This window comes from Phyllostomus discolor, chromosome 12, assembly GCF_004126475.2.
Source record: "Phyllostomus discolor isolate MPI-MPIP mPhyDis1 chromosome 12, mPhyDis1.pri.v3, whole genome shotgun sequence".
In the NCBI taxonomy this organism is placed as follows: Eukaryota; Metazoa; Chordata; class Mammalia; order Chiroptera; family Phyllostomidae; genus Phyllostomus; species Phyllostomus discolor.
In genome coordinates, this window is record NC_040914.2 from 63,994,881 (window position 1) to 64,004,077 (window position 9,197).

General features: G+C 43.6%; 1 protein-coding gene and 1 long non-coding RNA gene across 2 annotated transcripts; one reads left to right on the forward strand and one right to left on the reverse strand.

The window, feature by feature from the left end:
- Window positions 1-2,788: 2,788 nt before the first annotated feature.
- Window positions 2,789-7,589, reverse strand: LOC114488384 (haptoglobin). Its single transcript, XM_036012125.1, has 5 exons — window positions 7,475-7,589; window positions 6,045-6,127; window positions 5,641-5,742; window positions 4,850-4,924; window positions 2,789-3,711 (listed from the first exon to the last, which is right to left on the reverse strand). Exons 1-5 carry the CDS (start codon window positions 7,477-7,479, stop codon window positions 2,933-2,935), a joined length of 1,044 nt encoding a protein of 347 aa, XP_035868018.1. The 5' UTR covers window positions 7,480-7,589; the 3' UTR covers window positions 2,789-2,932.
- A 157-nt stretch (window positions 7,590-7,746) lies between these two features.
- On the forward strand, window positions 7,747-8,803 carry LOC118497517. The gene is made up of 2 exons (XR_004900042.1): window positions 7,747-8,259; window positions 8,464-8,803. It is a non-coding gene; the product is annotated as an uncharacterized LOC118497517 (long non-coding RNA).
- Window positions 8,804-9,197: the final 394 nt, after the last annotated feature.

The window sequence follows — 9,197 nt, forward strand, 5'->3', positions numbered from 1 at the left end:
TTCCAGAACCCTTGCAGACAGACAGCAAGCTCTTTTGCTAACTGAAGTCTTCTGCTATAAGCCTTCGGTACTCTGACCCATCACCAATATACCTTCTTGTCATATCAAAATATGGCCTCTCTTTCTCACAGCGTAAAATGCCTCCTGATGTCGTCAACATCTTACCAGATTCTGGCCTTCACTGTGAGGTTTTCTTCACTTGCATGCTCCAGATCCATTAATAATGTTCAACAGGTCAGAGCTAGTGGGCCCATGAAGCACTCACTTAGTCCTATATTCTAGAATCTGAAAGAGATAATAGTCCGAAACTGAAAAATCATACAAACACATTGTTTGTTTATTTGTTTGTTTGTTTAAGAGAGGGGAAGGCAGAGAGAAAGACAGGAAGAGAAGCTTCGATGCAAAAGAGAAACATCGATGGATTGCCTCTTGTATAGGCCCCCACCCAGGACCAAACCAGCAACCTTTCGCTTTGCATGACAGTGCCCAGCCAACGGAGCCACACTGATCATGGCCGAGGCAAACACATTTTTAAAAGCATCTTACAATACAATTATACCTTTTTCTTCTGGCAGTACCCTAAGCCCTAAGTTTTCTTGAAGAATTATCTGATTGTATTAAGCGGCTTCTGGTCACCACTCAGGACAAAAATAATGGGAAAACCTTAGGCATTTGCTCAGTTCACTTATCTTCTCAGCCTTGCTCCTCAGCAGCACCTCCAGCCCACCCCCTGGGACGCTGCACGCTGTGGCTCTCAACACTCCCTGCCATCTCCAAATCCTGGGGCCTCCCTCTTCCTGGGGTTCTCTCCTGAAATGCCCTTCCCCTTCCATTTTCCAGAGGAGTACCTCCTATTTTCCTTAAAGCTCTTGCATTACCTCTCCTAAAAAGCCTTTATTCCCATCCAGGGGTGATTTGTATTTAGGTAGACTCTAAAATGGGGCAGAGCATAAAGTACACACTCAATAAATGCTTGTGGAATGGAACATAACTAAGATAAGAACAAAATATAAATCAGGACTTTGGAGAAACACTCCCTTAAGTCCTTGGGAGGAAAGAAGTTACAAGAGTTTTATGCATGCATGTTCTGAGATTTTGCTGGTATGTGAGCGCTTGCAACACATCAAGTACTACGTGATTTAGGCTGTGAGTAACAAAAAAATCCAACTAATGGTAACAGGCAATGAAGATGTTTTATTTTTTAATAGAAGTCTAGAGGGAGGCAGATCTAGTTAACCCAGTAGTTCAGTAGCATCATCAGAGACCCAGGTTCTTTTTACCCTCAGCATATTCATTCTTCATGCCAGTGCTGGTGGCCTCAGGGTCCTAGGATGGCTGCTGCAGTTCCATGCATCATGAGTACCATGAAAGCGGAGGGGGAGGAGAAAATGGAGGTGGTGATGAAAGGGTTTTGTCTGTCTTATTCCTGGAGTGGCCCTCTCCTTTCATCAGTGAGGGACACAAAAGTACCTAGCAGCCTTCTGTGTCACATTAGTCAGAACCAGGTTGCATGTTTCCTCTCCCTGCAGAAAAGGCTGGGAAAGGAAGCACTTGGCAAGGGAACTGGGCTGCAGTGACAATGCTGCCCTGCATGGGACTGAGCTTCTGTTGGCAACAAGGTCAGTGGCTGCTAAAAAAGTGACATGCTGCCTGGCCCGTGGCCCTCCTGCTTTGTATCTGTCTCATTCTAGGAAGTCAGTACCAATAGCCCTGTGAGGTTTTGGGAGGAGCAGTAACTTGCCAAAGCGATGGCAGGTTGTGCCAGGGGACCCTGGAAGAACAAAAATTCTTCAAAGGTATTAAAACAGGCAAATTCTTCATAACTCCTTTGCTGAGTCCCAGAATGTTATTTTTGGCAGAGGCTTTAAAGATCATCTGGCTTAGCCCTGACCATTGTGACTCAGTTGGAGCGTCATCCCATACACTGAAAGGTAGCGGATTCGATCCCCAGTCAGGGAACCTACAAGAGACAACCAGTTGATGTTTCTCACATCAATGTTCTCTCCCCGTCTCTCTCCCACTTATTCTGTCTCTCAAAGCAGTAAAAAAAAAAAAAAAGTCCTCGGGCAAGGATTTTAAAAATAAATAGATAACGATCATCTGGCTTAAGACCCTCATGGAAAAGACCAGGGAACTGATGGGCGGGGAACTTAGAGCACTTGGCAAATTTATGCCCGAGCTATGGTTTGGACCCAGCAAGCCCAGAGAGCCTGCCTTTACACCATCTTACTTTGTTTTCTGAGGTGCTGATGCACTGGACTACAAATGTCTGTGTCGAAACATTGTTTTCATCCCACTGTGATCTAGCATCTTCCTCACCAGGTCTGCACCGTTTCTACTAATTCACTGTGAAGAAGCTAAAGTATGCAGTGAAAACCTCAGGGTTTGTATTCAGACAAACCTAGGTTCAAGGTTCAGCTTCACTACTTAGTAGGTGTGTAACCTTAAGCAAATGACTTAACCCTAAGTCTCCGTTCCCTTGTCTGTAAAACAAGGGTAATGATGACATTTCTGAGGCCCACCTGAGTAGGCACACAGTCAATGAGTGTGACTCCCACAGTGAGACAATTTGTATCCTTAGGGATTTACAGTTGGCCTGTGGGTGTTTTCTGCCACACTCCCAATAGACTCTGTGCCGCTTGGCTGCTGCTGTACCATAAATGAGAAGATAAAAAAGGCCCAAGGCTGGGGAGGCAGAGGGTGGGTGGAAGAGGGTATAGGAGGTATAAATAAAATAAAAATTGTTTAAAGGCCCAAGGCTTTAAAAAAAAAAAAGCACAGAAAGGAGTCAGAAGAAAGATCTTTATTTCAGCCATGCAGGGCTGGAACCCATCAGTTTCACACCAGGTTTTATCCCCTCCACTCCCATCCAGTTTTCTGCCTTCCAGAGTGAAATCTCGCTTTCAGGCAAGGGCTTCCACCCAGCCCTGCATTAGTTGTCGGCTATGGTTTTCTGAACCCAGTCCAGGATGGAGGGCACCTTCACATACACGCCGTACTCAGCCACTCCACAGCTCTTATCAAAGCTCAGGATCCCAGCCGCATACCAGGTATCATCATTCTCATCGTGGACGACAAAGGCGCTGCCAGCATCACCATAGCAGGTGTCTTCCTGGTACTTGGACAGGCCAGCACAGAAGGTGTGCTCATTCAGTATGGGCTGCACTCCTACAGGGCTCTTTTTTTGTTTCTTTTCAGGGTATGTGCTACCTTCATAGTGCTTTACACAGCTATCCTGCTCAGCCACAGGCAACATAACATACTTCAGTAGCTCAGTAAAGTTAAAGTTAGAATTTCGCCCCCAACCAGACACATAACCTATACGTCCCACTTGTGCATAATCTTTTGAAGGCAGGCAAATGGGCATTACTTTCTCACCAACGGGCACCTTCTGTTTGAGTTTGATGAGCCCAATGTCAACCTCGAGGTGATTAGGGTGGAGAATCACCTTCTCAACCTCCACAAGCTGAGTTTTCCCCAGATAGAGTCTTAAAGTAGGGGCAATGTCTTTTGCTTTTGCATCATCCGCATGACCCAGGAAGAGATTTTTAGCCGTGGTCAACAGCCATTGTTCATTGATCAGTGTGGCCCCTGAGGTAAGATTATGGTGAGAAATCATCTTAGCCTGCCAGGGAAAGCTGCCTTTGGCATCCACCGATCCACCCAGGATCCGTTGGGCCTGATCCACTGGATTCTTGGGCTTTCCACACACTGTCAAGGAGAGCAAGGAAATCATGAACAGAAACGTGAGAATCCCCCAGTTTAGGAGCAGGGATAAAAGCTTTGGCTATCATTGCTGTCTAAGTTATTATTCATTTCCTCAGAGCCAGGAATATTTACACACTTTGCTCTTACCGTCTGACCTCCACTTTCCAATGTTTACAGTCAGTAAATTGTTTGTATCACTAAGAGTTCTATTTCCTGCTTTCCAAAAGAAACTGAGATTTTGAAATCCTGACTGATGAGCTTTATGTATATTATAAACAGTTCATCACAGCAAGGACCTGTCCACAATTCCTTGGAATTCATTGTAACAGCAAGAAGCTATACTAGCTCATTCTATCTGAATAAAGAGGGATCTAAGCCCTGGCTGGCATAGCTCAGTGGATTGAGCTCGGGCTGTGAACCAAAGTGTCGCAGGTTCGATTCCCAGTCAGGGTACATGCCTGGGTTGCAGGCCATGGCCCCCAGCAACCACACATTGATGTCTCTCTCTCTCTCTTTCTCCCTCACTTCCCTCTCTAAAAATAAATAAATAAAATCTTTAAAAAAAAAAAAAAAAAAAAAAAGAGGGATCTATAACAGCATGGGCCAGAACTCAGGTTTTATTGACACTACAGTTAATACAAGGCATGTTAGCAGTTCCACGCCAATAGCAGAAGAGGATAGGCAAAATCCTCTTGTTCCAAAGGGAAAAGGAGAGAGCAATAGCTCTTCCTGATAACAAGAAATAGAAGTCCTAATCCACCTCCAGCCTTCTGTCATACTTCCATGGATTGTTCTTTCTGCAGCTGGCTTTACCCTTGACCTTAGGCTCTCTGGGCAGGCTGTCTGTATACAAAAGGTCTCCTGATCCCCTGGGGGCAGTGTACACAGTAGATTCAGTCAATGCCCTGCAGGCCCAAATGAACAAGATCCTTAGTGAAGTTTTTTGGGGAACCATCTAACTGCTGAATTTTCCACTGGCCATTTGTGATTCTCCCTGGTCCCTGGTCTTGGCTTTTGTATGCTCAGCAGAAGCCACATAGGACGGGGATGTGTATCTAGGACACTATCCAAGATACCTGCCCAAGCACTGGACCCTCAACACCTATCCTTGGTCTGCTCCCCAGGGCCCTTGGCTTCTCACCTGCTTCACATTCAGGAAGCTTCTCTCCAATGGCCTTATTTGTCCACTTCTTCTCACTGTTTAAGGCATACACTCCTGGAGCAAAAGGAAAGAAATGAGCCAAAAGAGAAATTGAATCAGGACTTAGTGTGAGGGGAGAAGATATTTAAAGAGAAGAATTAGAGAAGGTGAAGGAAGGGGCAGGGGAGTAGGAGGAAGAGGGGAGCACTGTACTGGAAGCCAAGTGCTGGAGGCACCAGTGAAGCCCAGCAGGACAGAATTGTGCTTATGGTGGTCATGGTGAGGCGGTACAGGGTAGGAGTCAGGGCTCAAATCCTCACTCTACCTCTTACAGGCCACCTGATCTTGAGCAAGTTGCCTCTCTATGTCTGTTTCCTTATCAGCAAATGGTAATAACAGCATCTATGTAGAGGGATGTTGTGAGGACTAAGTGACCAAATAAATGTAAACCACCTAGAACAATGCCAGGAACACAGTACTCACTAAAGTAAGGACTATCAATGTCATCACTGTCACCATCTTTCTTTTGCCACATCCTTTGTAGATACAGCTCTCACTCTAAGATGGGTAGGCTACATGGCATCACCTCCTCTTAACAAAAGACAAAATTTGAGGCTGAGCAAAGTTAACCTGCCCTAAAGGCCACAGCACTGGTAACAATACCCTTATTAGAATCTACATCTCCTGGCTCCAAGGATAACATGTGAATTTCCTAGCCAGTCACCCCCAGCTCCATCCACCATGGAAATGCCACGAGGGTGAAGACACGAAGACTCTTGTGCAGGTCTTACCATCTCCTTCAGTGCGCAGTCTGTAGTAGGTGTTACACTGGTAGCGAACCAAGTGCTCCACGTGGCCATTTGCAATCTCAGGGGCCTTTGGGCAGCTGTCATCTGGGAAGAAAAACAGGGAGAGGAAGTTAATATTCAGAAATTGCTCCCAAAGACCCACAAAAAGTCAGATAAGAGGAAGCTGCTGTGCACACCAACCCCCCTCCACCCCAGACCAAAGCCAAAGAGTGGGCAGTCTTCTCTTCTTTCCAACTGGCTCCGCAATGCTCTTCATCATATTGGAAGAGCAGAGATTAGGGTGAGAAGAGGGGATCTGGGTCTCCCTAAAGAGAGGGTGCAGATCTAACAGGGTCAGACACAACAGTGCTGGGATGTACAGCTCCTGCCCAAACCCAAAGACCTACCTGCATTACCTGTACCCTCATTGCCAGTGTCCCCTGCGAAAAGCTGACCCCAGAGCAAGAGAGCGACAACAGCTCCCAAGGTGCTGTGAAGAGAAAACAGGAAGGAATGCAAAGCTCGCTCCCTGCTTCACAACACATACACCTCCCAAGAGGCAGCCAAAAAAGAAAATCGCCACATGGAAGAGCTACAACCCACCAAATATGTACTTAACAGCTTCTCAGTACATGCAGGCCCAGCAAGCTCTATGCTGCTGGGAATTCTACTTGAGCTTCAGGGAGGAATCACCAAAATAGGAAGGTACACAGGTGTGTGTGCCTCAATTTCTGGCAGCATTAAGGAATCATTAAACTAGTAATAATACATGAGCTCTCCAGCAAAGAGAAACTTCCCTCAGGCACCCCTAAAGTACTGGGCTACAAGGACACTGCAAATAAAATGTGGGAAATGTAGTGGAATGTGGAGGTTCACTGTGCTAGGTCTCTCTACTTTTCAAAATTTTCCATACGAAAAAGTTTTTAAAATATTTCATTTAAAATACCTAGGTGGTTGTTTCTCTTGTTTTATGATAATTTGCTTCAAGAAATGGTATATTAGCCCTGGCCAGGCAGCTCAGTTGGTTAGAGTGCCATCCTGATATGTCAAGGTTGTGGGTTCGATCCCTGGTCAGGGCACATAGAAGAGTCAGCCAATGAATGCATAAATAAGTGGAACATCAAAATCTCTCTCCACCCTCTTCTTTTCCTCCCTCCTTCCCTCCTCTCTTTCTATAAAAGCAATATTTTTTTAAAAAATCTTTAAAAAAAAGAAATGGTGCATTAAACCCCAAAATGCCAGAGGGTTACCTGGAAGATAACTGGCTTCCTAAAAGCCTGATTGGACACAGGCCTCAGTGCACAGGCCACACTTACCAGTCAATTATCACAATGACAGATGTCAGCTATTCAGAGATTGCTTGGTTAAGTTTCTAGTCTTGCTACTTCCACATTTTAAAAAAATCTTTTTATTTTGATAAACTCTAAGTGCCTTAATTATGTCACCCAAGTATGTCACTTTTGGTCTTTTTTATTATACATTTCTAACAAGAAAAAAAACTAATAAATATATTTAAAATACCAGGAAGCCTACCATGGAAGCTGGTGTCATCTCCTACAAAGGTGAAAACTTCATACTCTCAAGGGAAAAAAGATATTGGTTAGAGTAAGTCACTTCTCCTGGCAAAGACAGCAGTATCTGAAGGTATTATCGCTTATGAATGCAGAAAAGCAAAGGATTTAACATAGCCCATTTGCCCTGTTTTTGTTATATTTTTGCACCTGTTCTGTAGGCTTCTCCTATACCTGGGCTGTCATGTAGATAAAAGATTTATGCAAAGAAGATGAGATAAAGAACAAGAGAAAGGGAGGCAGTGTGAGCAGAGCTGTGGACTCACCGCATCTTTGATTTGTCCTGCCTCTGGAAGAGCAGTGCTGTGGGGTAAGCCTGCTGATGCTTTTATGCTGTAATATCTTACCCCACCCCTTCTTGATTTTGAAATTCCTGTGTCTACACAACTTTGGCCTTGTTAAAGTACTGGCATTTTCCGGTAACAAAACCACAAACATCCCTGTTAAGAGTCGAGCTGTTGCTTCACACTTGAGTTTTCCCTGGTGTTCTTTTACAAACCCCAAAGAAACCTGGTCACATCATGACCCCAGGTAGCTGCCAAAGAGCTTCCCGAAATCAGCCACTGTGCAGGGCCGGAGGAGGAACTGTCAATCTCTATCTCTTTATTTTGGACAGTATTCAGCACTGAAAAAAAAAGCCCTTCTTTGGGTTATTTCAAATCCCTTATAGACACTCCTGCAACCTGGCTGAGGTGGGGCTCTAAAGAAAGCATTTCCTTTTCACAATCATTCCCCCTGTCCTGTGTTGACATCTCCCTGTTGCTTAAAAGCGCTCCAATCTGAAATCAGTAAGATGTATTTATTGTATATTCTGTGATTGCTGTTTGCAAGAAATCACACAAAATGGTTAAAGCTAGAGTATAGAGCGACACACACCATACTCAATGGCCGTAGTTCTTATGGTTTTATAGTCAGTATCAATCCAAGTAGGCAGATGAAAAAATTTATATACTTCGGTCAAATGTCTGCACCTGTTTATCCCAATTATGGTTCAACTGAAATTTAATAGCAACTCAATAAAAGATTGCTTTATTCATTTAAAAAAAAAAAGGTAAGCCCTGGCTGGCATAGCTCAGTGCATTGAGTGTGGGCCTATAAACCAAAGGATTGCAGTTCAATTCCCAGTCAGGGCACATGCCTGGATTGCAGGCCAGTTCCCAGGAGGGAATGCATGAGAGGCAACCATATATTGATATTTCTCTCCCTCTCTCCTTCCCTTCCCCTCTAAAGATAAATAAATTTAATTTTAAAAAAGTAAATGGTCCTAAAGTTGCAGTGTACAAAAGAATCACTTTGGGATATTCATGGTAGCACTGAAGTAATACCACAATAACTAGAAACAACACGAATGTCCATGAATAAGGGAATGAGGAAATTATGTATGGTATAGTCCTGTAATGGAATATTATGCAGCCATGAAAGTGAGTGAACTATGAAAGAACCTGGATAATCTCATAAACACAGTTTTGAAAGAAAACTGCAAGTTTCAGAAGATTACTTTCAGAATGACACCACTGTTTCAGAGCTCAGAACCAAGCAAAACTTGGCAATGGATTCTTAGATATGACACCAAAATTACAAGCAGCGAAAGAAAACATTGATAAATTAGTTTGTCAAAATTAAAAACTTTTATGTATCCAAGGACAATATCAGAAAAGTGAAAAGACAGCCTGTGAATAAGAGAAAATATTTGCAAATCATATACCTGACAAGGATTTAATGTGAAGAATTTCTACAACAACAAAAAGACAAACAACCCAAATAAAACATGGGCAATTACTTGAATAGACACTTCTCCAAAGAAGATCTACAAATAGCCAATAAGAACATGAAAAGATGCTCAACATCACTGGAAAATGTCATTAGGGAAATGCAGATCAAAACCACAATGAGACACCACTTGACAACTACTAAAATGGCTACAATTTTTTTAAGTGTTGACCAAAATGTAAAAAAATTGAAACTCTCATACATTCCTTATTGGAATAT

Coding starts and splice junctions, on each gene's coding strand:
- LOC114488384 (XM_036012125.1), bottom strand. Junction 4,925..5,640: donor ACTGCGCACTGAAGGAGATG/GTAAGACCTGCA, acceptor CTTTTGCTCCAG/GAGTGTATGCCTTAAACAGT. Junction 3,712..4,849: donor GCTTCCTGAATGTGAAGCAG/GTGAGAAGCCAA, acceptor TCTCCTTGACAG/TGTGTGGAAAGCCCAAGAAT.